An 18,672-nucleotide genomic window follows, 5' to 3' on the forward strand; every position below is an offset into this window, starting at 1 on the left:
GTAATATTATGGCTTATTATTGTGCTGATGTGTGTGTGTGTGTGTGTGTGTGTGTGTGTGTGTGTGTGTGTGTGTGTGTGTGTGTGTGTTTGCGCAGTGATCAGGTCACTGTCTGTGGAAAGGAGGGAGGACAAGTGCTCATTAAGTGTCCTTATCCAGGAGGATATGAAACATTATACAAATACTTCTACAAAGGACCTTACAGACACTGTGTCCTTTTTCTACAATCTCATGGGAAAAAGACCTCACCCAGATTCTCACTGCAGGATGATCATCAGACCAGATCATTTACAGTGACCATCAGTGACCTGAAGATGGAAGATGCTGGACTGTATGGCTGTGGAGCTGGATGGGGAGAATATAAAGAAATCCAGCTGATTGTGATCAGAGGTGCCTGATGTTCATTATTAAACAACAAACTGCTTCATCAATTATGTTTATGACCTTCACCTTGCGCTCAAGTGCCTGATATTGAATATTAATCTTCCAGCTCAAGTTTCTCTTCACATAAACCCATGATTATGTGCATTAATGTGTCAGTATAACAGCTCAGTCTTTATTCCCCTTCAGATCAAACTATCAGCTCATTTTCAAACTATCTGAGAACATCAGACACAAACCCACAATCCAGCAGCATCACCATCACAGACCATCAGATCAGCTCTTCAACAGGTTCATCTTCTGACCTTCATCTCTCTAAGTAATATATTTCATTCAATATTCACCATGACTGTCATTTAATGCTGACGTCTTAACCTGACACACATCACACACACTCACTGCACTATATATTTCTCTCACATGCATAAGTGAGTTAGTTCGCCCAAAAAGTAAAATTATGTAATTAATTACTCACCCTCATATCGTTCTACACCTGTAAGACCTTCAATCTTTTTCAGAACACAAAATAGTTTTTTATAAAATTCAAGGTGTTTTTATCCTCCCAAGAAATGTAATTACCTTCATTCAAGGTCCAGAAATGAACTAAAGACATCGTTAAAATAGTCATGTGACTGCAGTTGTTCAACCTTAATGTTATAAAGAGACGAGAATACTTTTTTGTGCTCAAAAACTAAACAAAAATAACAATTTTATTCAACAATATCGTCTCTTCTGTGTCATTCTCGTATGTTGTATACGTCCAGCACTTCCAGGTTCCACATCAGAACGCCGGCTCAGTATTGGCTGAATCTGATCATATGATCAGCATGTGTTATGCTGACGCAGGAGCAGGCCAATACTGAGCCGGAGTTCATAAACACACTCCTAAACCTTGTGGAAAGCCTTCCCAGAAGAGTTGAAACTGTTATAGTTGCAAAGGGTGGGCCAACTCCATATTAAACCCTACGGATTAAGAATGGGATGTCATTAAAGTTCATGTGCACGTAAAGGCAGGCGTCCCAAAACTTTTGGCGATATAGTGTATAATCATTTTTTTCTCAGTATAATCATTAACTGATAGTTGATAGAGACCTTAGGAACCGATTTATCTCGACACTGCAAGTTCGTTTTGGAAAGAGGTTTTGAACTCCAAACAAATTGTGTTTTGAACTGATTTTGTTAAAAATGCCATCACACCAGTTTGTTCATTTATTTAATTTGAAGTATATCAGGGCCTTAAACACAGATTCGACACAGATTCGATTTAGACACAGATTTTTAATGTTCTATTTAAAATGAATAAGAGGAAATATCAGCCTCATCGTCCCTTTGATTAACAGATAAAGTGTATAAAAATGTTCTTGCACAAACTCAGTGGAAAACTCTTTTAGATAGCACTTCAGGTGTGTTCTGATCGACTGTAAGTGGACTGTGAAGTGAACTTCAGGGAACATCGATACACTTCACAGGAAATGGAGAGGGGACATCACGTGTCACTGCGCACAGTGTCATCAGTCAGAACTAAAGTTGGAGCAGAATCTAAACACATCAGGATCATTAGGAAAAAGGAGGGTAAGACTGTTTACACCATTCAGGTATTAAATTGCTATTGTATATGTGCCATTTAAATGCTTTCAATCATACATTTCTAATGAACCTCACAATATGTCTTGTATACTGTGTACATTGTCTTTTTGTCTAATCCGTCTGATTTACATTAATTTAACACTTTATATAATATGCAAAAATTGACTTGTTTATACATTTGTGTCTTGTTGTTACTGTTATATGTTGAATTATTGCCAGGACCTGTAAGAGAAACATAATTTCATTCTCTCATGTCAGAGCTGAATGATATATTGAACTTGACGAGAAACATCACTTCACTGCGGAATGGAAACTCTACAGTGGCGTTCACACAAAGTCCTTCATTTTCATTGGTAGCTGATGTGGGCATGTCCGACGAAAACCCAAAAGTTGAGTAAAGTTTAACTTGTGCTTCATCTTATCGTGGTGTCCTGCTGTGTGGCTACAACAGAATTAAGACAAGAAACACATTTACACAGTTACATGAATGATAAACCAACACTACAATGGTACAAATAATCTGATTTATCTTAAACGTATCCACTGACCAGTAGATAAATTGCTGAGGAATTGTTTTATTGATCATACTGACTGAGACAACATGAGAATCTCATACTTACTGACAGATTCTCATATTCAGAAGAGTCCGGCTGGTGAACATCAGGTCTGGGATGGACAGTCTATGTGAAAGACACATTGATTATTTATTACCTGACTTTGAGTGTACAAACTCTTCTGCATGTGTAGTTTTGATATTTCACTCACTGTGAGTGTGTCGTAGAGGTCAGAAGATCTGGACTTGAGGTCAAGAGCTGCATATGTGCCTGTTTTGGGATCATCGTTCTACAGGGAAAAGAAAGAAAATATTTTAAATGGTTACCATGACAATAAGAGTCTCTGCAACAAAAGTGTCAATCGAAAGTGTATTCACTCCATGATCTCTTTATTCTCACATTTACACAGCAGCAGTAAAATCCCGAGAGTGTGATAATATATATTGATATCATTCTGTGTTTCTTTGATCATCTCACCTCACACTCATGTATTGCAGATCTTCTGTTTATTATTTTCTTCTTACTGTTAAAAAGGAAAGTTTCATTTAATAATGACATTATTCTGTATTCATATAAAATCACATTAAATTTATACTCTTCATTGATAGATTTTTATTTACATTATAAATATGATGATAATGATGATGATGATGAATAATCCTCCAGATGTCGCTGCGATCACAATCACATTCCTACCAGCACCATGATGAACTGAAAGAGGAAGATCATCATGATTAACTCTCCAAACTGATGAATGATGTGAAGATACAGGAGTGTGTTAATAAAAGCTTCACCTGTGACAGTTACAGCGTCTGATCTCTGAGATCCATGTTGATTGTGAGCCTGACAGTAGAAGCGTCCACTCTGTAGTGCACTGAAACTCTGTCCAGATCCAACAGCTGAGCTTTCATTCTCCTTAAACCAGTTTATTTCTGCAGGAGGGTTTGAATCACTGCTGCAGATCAGAGTCACTGAATCTCCTGACACTATTTCACCAGATCCAGTTATCAACACTGAGACGTTCCTGGGAGGATCTAAAAGGGACAAAAATTAATCCTTAAATCATCTCATTCAAACACAATCTCCAGTTTTAAAAAAGAACAAATGAATCTGTACTCACACGTGACATTGATCTGAACAGCAGGAGAGATGTGATTGTGTCCGTGTACAGCACAGCTATATCTGCCTGCATCCTCTCTTCTGACTGACTGCAGCAGGAGTTCATTGTTTCTGTCTCTTCTCTCAGTTAATGGCTGTGAGTTTCTGTACCAGATGAATGTTGCTCTGTCAGTCAGAGTGCAGCTGCTTTTACATGTCAGACGGACTGAATCTCCCTCTGTCACTCTCTCAGGAGACTCCACCTGAAGATCTGAACACAACACACACATTATATCTAGTGCTGCTGTCATACACTGATTATTATTCAACATAATGCACAGAAGAAGAGAGAAACCTCATGAAAGTCACCTGAGACAGTAAGATTCACTCCTGGATCACCAGTCCATTTACCATCAAGTTTATCAGTGATGAATCTGAAATAGTACATGTGTGAATCCTTCAGTGTCACATGACTCAGTCTCATGGTACAGATCTGCTGTTTATCTCCCAGATACTGAAGCCTCTGACTGTATTCAGGGTCCTCAGACAGATCTGGAGGCTCTACATTATTTATTACTTTTGTTTTGCTCCAGAACACTCTCATGATCTGATATCCAGTAGGGTATGTATAAGTGCAGTTCATTATCACTGATGAGTCCTTTAGTGCACAGATGTGTGAAGGACTGTAACTCACACCCCAGTCAGCACTAGAAACCCCTGAAACACACATTTAAGGGATAGAAGAAAAAAAAAAACATTATTTCATATTTCAGTATCATTTACTTCTGTATTTTATATGTGTTAGATTATTTTATTATTATGTAAAATACGTACTATATAATTTTTAGCAGAAACAGATTTGGTGTAAATAACATGTTCTCCGTTACGCAGATGGAGCTGTCAGAATATCTACATGTAATTGTCAGATCAGTATGGAAACAAGACAACAATACTAAATGCGAAAAGCATTTTTAGCAGTGTGCTTCAGTATGTCAGCAGATGGCAAAGCAACATCCCATCTGAATGCTGATACTCATGCAAGACCATTACGCCGATGTCAGACCAAAAACCTTGAGGAGTACATCCTTGACTTCCATCCTGGACCTGCCCTTTCCTTCTACAGTGTAGTCTAGTCAAGCAGCTGCAGCCCCCAGCCAACTTGGACTTTGCGCCAAGCACAGTCCAAGTCAAGCAGACGTACTATGTATGGACTCATGGAATCCATGAACAAGAAGGAGAAAGAGAAGACAGTTGAAAGAGACCATCTACTCAGGAAAATAGATCAGCTTAAGAAACATAAGCATTGCTGAGATGAGATGATGAAACACATCAAAACATTCTTCAGGGATGAACAGGAAAACGAGGTCAGGTAAAAAGAGGACAGGTGCTTTTCCTAAAGCACAGGTAAAGAGTCGTAACCTTGGATTCACTCCAATCCATCCAAATCATCCATGAACTACAGGATTACTCTGGCCAACATCTCGCATCTGTCACCACCACCACTATTAGAGCCTGTTTACTCTCATTCTCCCAGGCGAGAGCGAGCTGTATCTGAACGATCATTGCTGCCCATTTCACCAGTACTTGCTTATTCCCATCCCATGGCAACTTACGGCTCTCTTGCAACACCACATTTGCAGATACAGCTGGTGAATGCACCTGCTTCATTCAGTTATGTCCCTCCTTACCAAACAACATCAGCGTTACCCTCTCAAAACATGATCCCTGGTTTATTCCCTTCAGTGAGCACCGCAGCTGTTGTTGCTCCTGCACAGCTGATACCAGCCAAGGCTGCAGCTCCACCGGGTGGTAGTATACATTGTATAGCCCCCCTAAACCTACAATTCCAGACTTCACAAGTGACAGTGAAAGAAATGTAAATTAGCTCATATGGTAAATTAGCTTGAGCCTTACCCAGAGCTAACAGAGGAACATAAATGTCATATACTGTTGGAACATCTTAACCCTCTGGAGTCTGAGGCTGATTTTGGGCCTGGAGAAGTTTTGACATGCCCTGACATTTGTGCTTTTTTCAGTTGTTCATAAACATATTAATGGAAAAAGTGTCATTACACTGTATTCAGCACAAACTAGGCTACCATAATATGTGATGAACATGTATGTACATGTTTGTATTTTTGAAGGAATAATGTTTATGCGTGGTTATTGAAAAAACAAAAAACTTAAGTCACTGAAATAAGGTATTGGAAGTTTTAGACTAGAGTTTTTTCTTCAAAATGAGGTAAAGATTATCCTTCCTACTCCTTCATATAAAACATTAGAGAGATTTAAAGTTTCTAAAACATCTTTGGTCAAGAAACACAGTATGTGTGGAGGCGTGAATCATCATGAATAATGGGTGATTCTCACCTGAGAAGACAAAAGAATCGCATAAAGAGCTCTAATGACCTGCATAAATAATGAGCGCTTTCAGTCAGGTAGGCTGTGAAAAAACCCTCTGTGATCATGTCTCAAAGCTCATCATGGTGTAAATCAAACATATAGAAAAAATAGCAATACTGTGAAATATTATTACAATTTAAAATTCTATTATATATTCTATTATATACTTTAAAATATAATGTATTTGTGATGCAAAGTGTCTGAACAATTATGTTACCTCTATGGCATTTCATATAGGCTTTTAGCTTAAAAGCATGCACATTTGGAGAAATATTGATGGATTCTCATATGTTTGTTAATTTTCTATACAGAGGAGTAATATTTATTCAGGATTTATTGTCATTACTATGAGCGCTGGTGTTTTCAATTCATACTTGCAGCCGGAGGGCGCTCTGTGCACCTTTAGTCCACAAATGCCTGCTAAAGAAGAATAGGCAATCCAGGAACTAACCGAACTAACAGAGGCCAGAGATCACTAACTATGGCTATTCAAAACACTTTTCAAGACAATAAATACACGATTGAGACGATGTATGCATGTATTGACTGAATTTACATCTGAATAGTGCTCGTTCTGTGGGCGTGGCCGCATTAGCAGATAATGAGCTGAATCACAGACTTCTGTGTCTCTTTTCATACAGATTACATAAACAGAGAATATTTGTTTTCGATTTGACTTACACGATTTAAAACCTGACATTTCAACGTTTTTTTAGACATAAGTCTAATTTTTTTGTGATTAGTATTCACTAAGTTACAGTTCATTTTCTGAGAACTATCAGATTGGAGTTCGTTCAGAGGGAGACGAGAGATCACGCATCATGTTAGTTTTCTTTATTTTGCAAAAAGCACAATATTTTGTTTTTACTCTGAGTGTACACAAATAAACAAAGATATTCCCCAGATTAAAATGGTGTATAACTCTTAATTGTATGTGCAACAATGACAGAGTATTTTGAGTCTCTTTCACACTGGTAAGAAAAAAACCGCGGTGGTATCGCCGGCGATACCTCAGACCTCAGAGTGTTAAACTGCGTGAAGCTCAAATGATCGGGCAGTCTTGCTGTAACATGTTATCACATGTATGTTCTGATTCAGGTTACAGATTGATTAGTCCTCAGTTCAGGTGTGTCTTGGTAATTGGCTCCTTTGTTTTCTGTGTATATAAGCCCTTTTCAAGTCTTTTCCTTGTCTTGTGTGATGTCAGTGTGTTTGTGGTTGTGTTTCCTTTGTGTTAATTTATGGTTTTGATTCTTGGATTAAAGACCTATTTAATTATCTTCATCGTCATGCACTTTCATTCCAGCCACCCACCATAACACATGTACAGTATGTTCTGCTTTTACTATTTTTTTTTTTTTTTTTTTGTTGGTTCTGGTTCTGTCCTGTTTGCCTGTCATTTGACCTAGTTTCCCGGTGTGTTTGATTAATGATTTCATTCACCTGTTCTGTTAATTATCTTGTTAGTTCTCCTTGTTGTTTAAGCTGTGTTTCCTTAGTTCTGTAAGACTTGATTTTCCTGCTAAGACAAAAGCTGAGATCAAGCACCCTGAAATAAAGCAATAAAACTCATCTGGAGAGAAGATCTCAAAGAAATAGCAAACGACAATGCCTTGCCCTAAACTCTCCTCACACATCTACAGTATGCACCACAATATTCAAAACTAAGGAGAACCTCCTTTTGGGTGGTGTCTCTTCAAGATATATGAAAACCCACTCCTCTCCCCCAAAACAGGTGTCGGTGTAGTAAATATTTACAATCCTTTTGTTCTGATCTGTGTATTTAAGGGAAAGTGCAAAGCAGTCATGTGGGATCTTCTGTAGCCAGAAACCCCCATGCAGTGATTTGTGAATGTTTGAAGACACTCACACATCACTGTGTGTATGTGCATTTCTTACTCTTAGAGTCATCTTTGAGCAACTGATGTTATGTATTTATGATTTCTAAATTGGCTTCTAATTGGTTATTTGTGTAATTGGCATGATACATTTTTAGTTGACAAATAAACTCTGGATTCTTCTGAAATCATTATGACCAGTAAATTATTGGAGTCCATATTTCCACAAATCTGCATCAGGATTCAAACTAAAGGCTCAATAAAAGGAGCATGTGGGCACATCATGTGTGATCTTTTGATTTCTGTCTATCACTGACTTAGGAAGTTGCAGTATTGTGACTAAGAAAACATCTCAGGTTATCCATGTAACCATGGTTCCCTGAGAACAGGGAACGAGACTCTGCGCTGAATCGCGCTATGGGGGACGTCACTCGTGACTCGTGTTCGAAATGCCAAAATCACAACACTCCAATCCTATTGGCCGGCGACAGCCTATCACGTCAAACGGCGCGAACCGTGACGTTTAAAGGAAGCACCTGAGGAAGCAGCCAACATCTTTTCGTCTTTGAGGGACTGTTCAGCAGGCATCCCGAAGCATGGCAGGAAAGCGCAGAGTCTCGTTCCCTGTTCTCAGGGAACCATGGTTACATGCGTAACCTGAGACATTCCCTTTCGAAAGGGAACTTCAACTCTGCGCTGAATCGTGCTATGGGGAATGATATACCCACACCACCATGCTGGAGGAGAATGCATGGCCAAAATGTCTGAACAAACATCCGGCAGTTCCAGGGAAAAAACAGGGAACAATTCTCCAAGGCTGTCAGTGACAGCATTCCCTACGGCCAACAGCCCAAGTTGAGCCTAAAAGAGGCCCTCCAAAAAAGGCCTGCCAAGGCTGCTCGAGCATCTGGGACCAACGAACCAAAGAAAGTGGTCCCTCTAAGGGAATGTGGCCAAGAGTCCAAAGGAATCTCGGCTAGTCAAGGGGGGAAACAAAATCACCCCCGACGCCACCAAGGAGGCCTACTAATCTAGCGAAAGCCAAACCTAGCCTGGCCAACCTTGTCTGATATACAGAATCTCCAAGCGCAAACTCCAAAGAGGAGAGCAGGAAAGAGCGACTGCAAAAGGCAGTAAGCAACTCAAACCCACACGCAGAGATGGGCATCCTGGAGAGCGGAACTCATCTGAACGCTATAAACCCTCATATGAGGGGAGTACAACCACTCACCCTAGGATCTACTCAGCTTCTGACAAAGTGCTGAGGAGGCTGTGTGCTAAAGAAACCCTGATACAGGGGAGCACAAACCAGCCTAGGGCCAGTCTGAATGGGAGACTTCACAGAAGTCTACAACCAATGACCAGCTTAGGGAGCTAAGCACAATTACACAGTCAACCCAAAGTGAAGTACGAAGCTCAACCTAACAGACAGATGATACTGCGGGCACAAAGTCATGGAGGCCAAACACAAGGGGATTACAACATAACCAAAGTTTTAAAAATGAACTTAATATCACAACAGAACCCAATCCATAAGGTGGCATTCAGGATGGCCCATAAGGCCATTTGACTGAAAACATAGCATGCTGCACACATGACCAACCCAAATAATTAGGTAGCTGTGAGTGCCCACAAGAAACAGCCCGTCCAACACAATCCAACGAGCAGTGTACTCGGTAAAAGCACCTTTCTACTCTTTAAGCAAGAGGAGTACAGCGTACGCCATCGCACGCAAAGGAAGGCCCCAAGGGCCTATAACCTCAGCAGACACGTGGCATCAGCTCGTGGCAGTGTTATCAAGGTTCAGACTAAATAGACCGACTACAAAGTAGGTCATCAGTCAGCCCGAGCCCCAGCCAGCCAGCGACACATCCCTTTACTGCTACAGTAAAAAGTAGAGAGGAAAAACCTTGAAAAGGTAAATGCCAGCATGCTCCACAGGAGGCCCTTAGAGCCTACCCATCGCACGCGGCGTCAGCTAGCGGCCGTTCTAGGAGCAAAAATAGAACCAAGTAAAAAACAGGGTAACTATTTAGCTCAACTAGAGCTAAAGGAATCAAGCACAAGGAAAAACACTCAGAAATGTACTCAGTAAAAGCACCTTTTACTCTCTAAGTGAGAGGAGTACAAAGCCAAACTCCGGCATGATAGCAAAGGAGGCCTGTAAAAAGCCTACGACTTCATAAAACACGTGGCGTTAGCTAGTGCAATCATAACTCACCCATGGTGAAGAGACATACAAAAAACCCATACAAGCTGTGCCAACATGCTCACTTTTACACCGAAAGGAGGCCCTAATGGGGGCCAACAACTTCCATGAACACATGGCAACAACAGGGTAACATATGACAGATGCCAACCAGACAGCCAGTACTCGAGAAACCTGTAAGGACTTAGCCTATTTATTAGCTCAATTTAATTGTTACAGGGAATAAGAATTGAATCAACTGTAAATGATTCACTGTAAATGATTCAGAATTAATATTTAACACTTCATCAATTATTCGTCCAGCGAAAATTGAGGTTAGAGTATTTTACCAATTCTGGATAAAATATTATTCTGCGGTCAACAGTAACAATATTTTATTATGATTATTATTATTATTATAATAATTATTATATTATTATAAGCAAGAGGTAACTGATCTTTGAGTTTAAGACAGTAATTTGATACACAGCACAAGAAACTCGTATATGTGAAAATCAAAACAAGCTTTATTGACTACTTCTAATGATTACAAGAAACTAAGGCTAAACACACACACATACATACATACGCGCACACACACACACACACACACACACATTCGCAGAGTTGATATGAGTTATGAAGAAAGTCCCAAGTTCTAACTAAACATCGCAACCTGAGGAAAATCACAAAAGCAGAGCTTTGGATTGATTCTTTAGGTTTAAAGGAGTTTCACCAGTTTCCAGCAAGAGAGAGAGAGAAGTTTGCTTGTACCTGCGTTTGCTCTGACAGCTGAGGTAATCGGGTTGTTCCGTGACTTGAGTGCAGCGGAATCCCGTTTTGGATTGGCTGTCTTTCAGGTGACGTCTTCTCGGGAAAGCCCTTCGTGGGTTGCGCGGAAGCTTTAAAGTTGTTGCCGGCTGGTGAAACGCACTGTTCTGAGCAGTTTTCTTCTTTGGAGACTTTGGTCAGATATTTCACAGAGTGTTTTGGAGTCTGGATGTGACAGCTGTTGAATGGTCAGCGGCGCGGCTCGTGGATGAAGTCGGCGACTGTTAGATGGAAAATCAGCCCCGGTAAAGGATCAGTTCTCAACTTCTTCTTTTCAGCATGACCCAAGCAACTTTTCAGCCATGGTCAAAGTAGCGGTGCTTCGGCTACTGTGCTTCAACTTCAACTCCAACCTCCGACTTCGACTTGTTCGGACAGCATAGTTTTAAAGGAGCAATTTGGCTCCATCCTTCAGATGCGATCCTCCAATGAGACGTTGCTACGGAGAATAGACACGCCTCGTCTATTATCTATTGTCTATTGATCACATCGCATGATATCTGTGGAACATTCTCCTGTTTTATTAACAACTTTATAACGTTTCTTAATATTTTCCTGATACTGAATTTCAATGTTTCATTCACACAGAATTACAGAGAATTATAAATTCTGCATTTAGAACTCAAACATGACACACTTCTTACACACATATTACTAGACTGACCTAATTAAAAACAATGATTACAAGAGAAAGAAAATGCATACGGGAATACAAACATGTAATGCATTGACTCCAACATGTTCGTAATCACATCATAGCATGTGTTATTCTAGATATAGTTAATATTTAAATGATCAACAATTGTCCTTTTGAGATTGAAGATTGAGTCTGTAAGCATAGAGTAATTGAACAGCGACCAGAGTCACAAGTGACCGGGTCAGGAGGATGTCTGTGTGGATCGTTGTTCTTTTCAGGTCCGTTTAATTAGTGTTTCCTGTTCTGTTTGTTTGATATAAAAGGGTTTTGTGAGCATCTATAAATTTAATGTGATCAGGAAGGCCTCAGAACAGATATTCTCTGTTCTTAAGTCACGTTACCACTTCTCTTAATGCTGACTAGCTGGAATTAGGAGCTATCCAGTGCCCCTGGGGATTCTGGGGGTCAGCGAATGAATCCTTTGTCAAATGAAGCTTTGTTCGATCACGTTGTTCATTGATAAAGTCATTGGTAAGTTCTGTCGAGCGAGGCCCTACAAACCATAGGAAGGAGAAGTACACACTACGCCACAAGACCCAACGAAAGGCCTGACCTAAGGCCTATTCATACAGAGGGGGGAGGGGCGTGGCCAATGGCGGCATGCGTCATAAGACATGACTCAACCATGGAGTGAATCTGTATACAACCAGCCCAGCTGGGCCAACACAGAAGCTACAAAGGAGGCCTGGTAAGGCCTGCTACTTTAAGCACCATGTGGCGCCAGCCCGTGGTCATAACAGGGCCCAAGCTCAAGGGGGGCCAGCTCAAGACCCTAGATGATAACTAAGGGTTAACTAGCTACACAACCTGAGCCTAAGCGTACACATTCCAACAGGCAAAGTAAATAAAATTATGCTATCACAATCTTAGGAAGGCCTATAACGTGAGCATAAGCCTGAGGCAGTGCTAAAAAAGCGTGAGCAAACTAGAAATCGTAGACCAACAGCGCCGTATTCCAAAAACAAGCTGCATAACAGAGGCTATAATAAAGAGCCAACAATCTAACAGCAAATGTAAAACAGCTGCTGCGGTCATAATCGACTGGGAGAGGTCGGGATAAAAACTATTCTAACCAGAATAGGATTCTCTATACTCACCCTGAGTGTGCAATCCAAAAGGTGATGCACTCAGTGAAACACAGACCCTAACCGGGGAGTACATCAAAACACCACGTTCATAGACAGAGGCTAAACATAGCCTGCTATCACAGAAACAGGTGTAACCTGTGGCAGCACAAAATAAGCTCACATAAATATGCAGGGCTACAGTCTAAGAACCTTAAAGCAAAGAAAGGCTTTAAACACACATATCCATATGGATAAATGTTTTTCACGGGACAAATCTTAAATATTTGTACTGAACCCAAGAAAACGGGGGCTATGAAGCCAAAGCACCGTTATATCAAACTTGATAACACAAGGGGTTCACGTGAAAAACATAAAGCATGAAAGGTTCTGAGCAGCGGGGCCTAGCGTAACGCACAACTTATCTCCTCGGAGATAAGGGCCTGCCACCTGAGACAAACAACATCAGGAAGGCTAATAACAGCCTAACACCTTAGCTGTTTATCTGACTAAAGCGCCTACATATAAAAATATGAAGGGGAAATATGGGCAAAAACGGCCACCGACTCCCTCAGGAGGAGGGCAGAACTAGGAACTATACAACCACAAGGGGATAGTAATAACAGGGGTGATGTAAACAAACAAACACCTAACCTAGCTCTAGCCTAGCCGCTAGCTAAGGCCTATAGAGACCAAGCCATGCTTGGGCTTCATTATAATCCTTCCAAATATAAGGAGAGATGAAGCAACACAAGCGACAGCATCAGATGGCCGAAAAAACGGCCAATCCGATACAAATAACTGAAATAGCGAGTGTTAGCTCTAGCTACAAACACAGTATCAGCCGAAAAGCTACACAAGCACCGGAGGCTAAAAATAACATAGCGGCCATCAGCGGCCTGCCTGTAAAACAGCCAGCCTAGCATTCAGTTATTCGCCCAAATAACCCCCTAATAATGACTATATGCAAGGGAAGCTATACAGGAAAAGCAAGGTCTACATTAATAATAAAAAATGGACCTGGCTTACCTCCTGCGGCTTGTAGAACGCAGATTTCTCCTTGCTTCTTCCACATGGAAAAGGATAAAATCCAAAGTTCTTTAAGCCTAAAAGCACTTTCACTATCAAGCCAGACGGCGGGCCGTCAGAAAAATATTCATCATCGGACCACATCGTCAACCTGACTGTCAAAGCCCGTAGCATATAGATGTCAAAGAATGCTGCCAGGAGGTGGAGGAAGAAGGAAGAGCGAGGGCGAGAAAATGGCCCTCGCGAGAGAGGAGATCGATCATCGGCGCTGCTGGCGGCGATTTTCGATCACCTCTCTCAGATCCTGCTTCTTCCTCCTTGCATCCCACCATCTCTGCGACTTACTCCGGGGAGGAGGTGCACGAGCGGCGACACTAGTCTTCTGGGCCTGCCTCTGAGCCTTAGCTTGAGACGGCCCAGGACCTCCCGGCTGTCTGGGCCCAGAACTGGATCTGAGCAGGATGCAAGATCTAAATGCAGCAGAGCACGCCTTTGCCTCCCTGAACTTCTCAACCACCGCCTGCACGGAAGTGCCGAAAAGTTCAGTAGGCGAAACCGGGGCATTGAGGAGAAAGAGTTTTTCTTTCTTTCCGATGTCCGCACAGTTAAGCCACAGATGTCGCTCTGTGGCCACCATGCCCACCATAGATCTACCGATCGAGGCGGCAGTTTGTTTGGTGGCCCTCAGAGTGAGATCCGTGGTTCGGCGCAACTCCGTGGCCGCCTCAGCGGACAGACCCTGGCCCTGATCCAGATCTGTAGGCAGATCAGCCTGGTACGCAAGCAGCACTGCCATTGTGTGCAATGCAGCACCAGCCTGACCTGCAGCGGCGTAAGCCCTGCCATTCAAACGTGACATCATTTTCAGCGCTTTGGATGGCAGGGCCGGAGCTTTCAGTGTCGGTGCACTCCCCGTAGCGAGATAGTTCGCAAACGTCTCATCTATAGGTGGCATCGACACATACCCATGCTGGCCCAATCCCTCAACATCAGCAAAATTAGCTTGCTGATGTTGATGAATTCGGGCCGAGTATGGGTTCTTCCATGCCTTCTCGATCTCAAAATGCAGATTGGGAAGGAATGGAAGGCTCGCTGGAGTTACCGGGTTATGGCTTGAAAGAAACCGATCGTCTAACCTGCTGCAAGTGGGTTCCCTTCTCACACACTCCCAGGGCAGCTGCAGCCTGCTCAAGGCGCATTCCATAACCTTGAGTAACTCCGAAAACGCCGTGCAGGGCGGCCCAGGAGGAGCCGCGAGCTCACTCGCTTCTCCCTCCTCGGCCATCTCCTGCTCTTTGGGGCTTTGAGCCAAAAGAGCACTCACTCCTGGATCTGAAGATGTCAGAGACAGGACATCATCATTCTCCAGAAGCGCGTCCTCGTCAGTCACTTCGGCATGAGAAAGATTTACCCCTCTCTCAAACTCCTCAGCGAGCTCCACCTGAGAGTCCCATGATTTCAGCCGCCGCTCGTGCTGAGGCCGGAACCACCAGGCAACGGTGATGACGCCTCTCCCCTCGAGAAGAGGGCCAAATGAGAACGGAGCGTCTTCATAGGCAGATGCTCACAGTTAACGCAGACAGCACCCTCGAGCACTGTCCACGTGTGCTCTTCTCCCCAGACACATAACGCACAGGTTGTGTGTGTCCTCCGGTGTCAGAAAACTGGGACAAGGATCAGCACACTTCCTGAAGGTTTTCTCAGACATTTTCGAAATAGAAATACAGGAGTCTGTGAGAAATGGCAAACGAACAAGACAGTCCCGAAAAGACGAAAAGATGTTGGCTGCTTGCTCAGGCGCTCCCTTTATACATCACGGTTCGCGTCGTTTGACGTGATATGCTGTCGCCGGCCAATAGGATTGGAGTGTTGTGATTTTGGCATTTCGAACACGAGTCACGAGTGACGTCCCCCATAGCGCGATTCAGCGCAGAGTTGAAGTTCCCTTTCGAAAGGGAACTGTGTTTTTGTCTGAACAAGCATGTGGCGGTTTGACTCAAATGCATTAGTAAACTCTGCACCCTCTGACTAAGAATCAGAAACTGATGAATTTGTGTCGTGAGATCCACGCAAACCCGGGCCGTGTGACTCTTAGAGATATGTGTCCGTAATGAATGAATAATTGAAACTATGGGATACCCAGAATAATCACATATCTATAATAATACATGACCAACAGTTAATTCCATAATTAGAAACACGTTAAGTAATAATCATTTGAAATTGGATTCCGATTAAATGAGCAGCTAAAGTAAAATTTAAACTATGTTCTAAAAATTGAACTTCACATGGGCGCTGAAAAGACATACATGCGTTAAACCTTCGCCCGGGCCGTCGGATTCCGTTCACTGGGCCGATGGGGGGTTTCTTACAGTTCATTGTTCAGTGCCATCAGTGTTAGTGGATGTGTTTGCCCTATTCTCCTGAGTTTCCCGTTATTTCTGAATGTTATAATAAAGTCACTTGTTATAGTATTTTTATCATTGTGCACTTTATTGACCACAGCCATTGTGTGATGCTTGCCAGCTTGAAATCCCCAACAATTACTGACCCCTCATGTCATATTCTTTAAAAAAAAAAAAAAACCCAACACATGAACCGCTGACATGGCAAAGACATTAAAATAATCATTATTGATACACAGATTATTATTATTATTATTTAATTTAGCTTTTACTTACATTCACAAAAATTTGTTTGTGAAAGGGGTTTTAAAAGGGGCTTCACTGATTTCTGGAACCATGGTTTAAAATAATGCCAAAATGAACAAGTTTCTTTGATGAGTGACTAATGATTTAAAAAATGAATAAATACATACTTTCGCAGGAGTGACTCACCGTGAATCATGAGCAGAAACACTAGATGAAGGGGCAGAGCCATTCTGACTGACATCACTACAAGACACACATCATGAGAAAAGCATAGTCTTTAGCTAAAAAGTATAATTTTTAATTGAGAAAATTTCCTATTGAATAAGTCAGTGGTTTCAACAGTAGTATTAAACTATATTTACATACTAACCAGAGCAACTCTTACCGTGTTCTGGTGAGTCTCTCCAGCAGGCGTTAAACTGATGGATTTCACACTTTTCTTGCACAAGCAATAAATCTTCCTCTTTCATGACTCCTGCCCACACCAGCAACTTTAGACACCTTCTACATTTTTTTGTTTGTTTTTTATCATGATCCAGTGGCATTTATTGATTTGACATTTTGAAACCCAAAATGTTAAACAATAAGAAATGCTGTTTGTCCACCAATGAATCATGTACACAGATTTATTAACATATAAGATGTATTTACAGTTTCACTTGTGTTTGCACATATTAAGACTGAAATAATGTTAAATAAAAATAAAACTAAATCTGTGTTTTTATATTGGGTTTTCATAACCTTTTTTTCCCCCCTGAAAACATTTTATGAAGAATTACTCAATATAGGAACTTATACTGAGAAAGACTGGATGTTGCCACTTTAAACGCAGATATATTTTGAAATCCTTGAGAGATTTTTTCTTTCTTTCTTCAGTTTACTGGCAATAAGAGAAGAAACAGGAAGTGGAAGGTAGTAGATGTGGGAGGGACAGGAAATGACCTCATCGAGAATCAGTTCACTCCCACATAAGTGCCAGCCCGTAATGAATCATTGCACATGAACGGCCCAGCGACAGTGTCTCAATACGTCACCGATCGAAATTATTTCCCAGCTAATGTTGCTTAATAAGCAGCTGCTAAATGGCATGGTGATTGAAAAACAATGAGATGGGAGGAAAAAAAAATATTCACAAAATTTTCCTACATGTGGAATTTGTGAGGAAACACAAAACTATTGAACTATACATTTTCATACCTTTTTCATTGCATGTCCCTTTAGGGGCTCCATAAAACATTGTTTTATTCAAACTTATGAAACTAACACATTTTACCTTTTTTTTAACACACATACACAGAAATGACCACACTCAAGCTTGAATTTGGTAAAACTGATATTGTTTTGTTTTATTTGGTCACAGAAAACATTTGAAATCAAAAGTTCAAATTGAATTACCAGCCAGTGACATCACAAAAGGTTTTCTAGTCTCACCAAACACTGTGTTGTGGCTTCTTGGCTCTTTTCTTTTGTATTCTGCTCTTGTAATGTGAAAAAGATCATAGACACTATAATAAATACCTGAACATGCTACATTGACAGCCCCTTATGTTCAAAACATTGTTTAATTATTTCTTTTGGCTCTTGTCTTCATGATGGTCTCACAAAATCCCCTGTGTTAAATTAACACCACTTTGTGTTCATATGGGAACCACCCAGTAACACTGAAGCATTGTTAGAGTTAATTAGATACTTAAGTGATCAATTGAGTGACAATTGTTCAATGATTAAAGACACCTGATGATAACGAGCAGAATCACTGAAGGAAAGAGAAACACAAGAACTACAACTGACTTCAGCCACAGCCTTAGATGAAAACAACTGAGAAGACATTAAATCTTTATTACAATATTTTATCTTTAATACATTTATTACAAACCAGACTTTATTTCTGTTATTCATCTGTTTTATTGAAAATAAAATGTCTGGTCACCATTATGGTCATCAGTGTTGATGGTCTTTGTAACAGTGTTTACCAAAACACAATTTGTTGCAAAGGAAGCCCTGAACAAACATGATCAGGTGACAGTTTTCATCATCATATGACTGTCTAATCTCATTACTGAACAAAAGTAGTTATTCATTATTAATACTTTATTAATTATTAAAGGTGCCCTAGATTGTTTTTTTTACAAGATGTAATATAAGTCCTAGGTGTCCCCTGAATGTGTCTGTGAAGTTTCAGCTCAAAATACCCCATAGATTTGTTTTAATTAATTTTTTTAACTGCCTATTTTGGGGCATCATTAACTATGCACTGATTTTTTCAGCACGGCCCCTTTAAGAGATGCGCTTCCTCTGCCACACAAGCTCTCAACTATATATACATCGCATAAACACAGTTCACACAGCTA

The 18,672-nt window shown here is 41.0% G+C and overlaps 2 protein-coding genes across 8 annotated transcripts in view; one reads left to right on the forward strand and one right to left on the reverse strand.

Moving 5' to 3' along the window:
- Window positions 1–18,672, forward strand: part of LOC137032442 (polymeric immunoglobulin receptor-like) — a 93,218-nt gene that overhangs the window by 14,369 nt on the left and 60,177 nt on the right. The window lies entirely within an intron of this gene.
- On the reverse strand, window positions 1,621–16,929 carry LOC137031673 (sialic acid-binding Ig-like lectin 14). Of its 7 annotated transcripts, none has more exons than XM_067402805.1 (11): window positions 16,707–16,929; window positions 16,508–16,564; window positions 10,824–11,319; window positions 3,990–4,337; window positions 3,643–3,891; window positions 3,317–3,556; window positions 3,143–3,233; window positions 3,000–3,045; window positions 2,734–2,811; window positions 2,589–2,648; window positions 1,621–2,410 (listed from the first exon to the last, which is right to left on the reverse strand). In XM_067402805.1, the coding sequence occupies exons 4-11, from the start codon at window positions 4,261–4,263 to the stop codon at window positions 2,387–2,389; spliced, it is 1,062 nt and encodes a 353-aa protein (XP_067258906.1). In that variant the 5' UTR covers window positions 4,264–4,337; window positions 10,824–11,319; window positions 16,508–16,564; window positions 16,707–16,929; the 3' UTR covers window positions 1,621–2,386. The 7 variants fall into 7 exon arrangements, with proteins under 7 accessions (XP_067258906.1, XP_067258905.1, XP_067258901.1 ...); XM_067402804.1 differs by having other exon boundaries at window positions 10,824–11,380; XM_067402800.1 differs by lacking the exon at window positions 10,824–11,319.

The sequence above is a fragment of the Chanodichthys erythropterus genome, chromosome 12 (assembly GCF_024489055.1).
Source record: "Chanodichthys erythropterus isolate Z2021 chromosome 12, ASM2448905v1, whole genome shotgun sequence".
NCBI classification, from domain to species: domain Eukaryota; kingdom Metazoa; phylum Chordata; class Actinopteri; order Cypriniformes; family Xenocyprididae; genus Chanodichthys; species Chanodichthys erythropterus.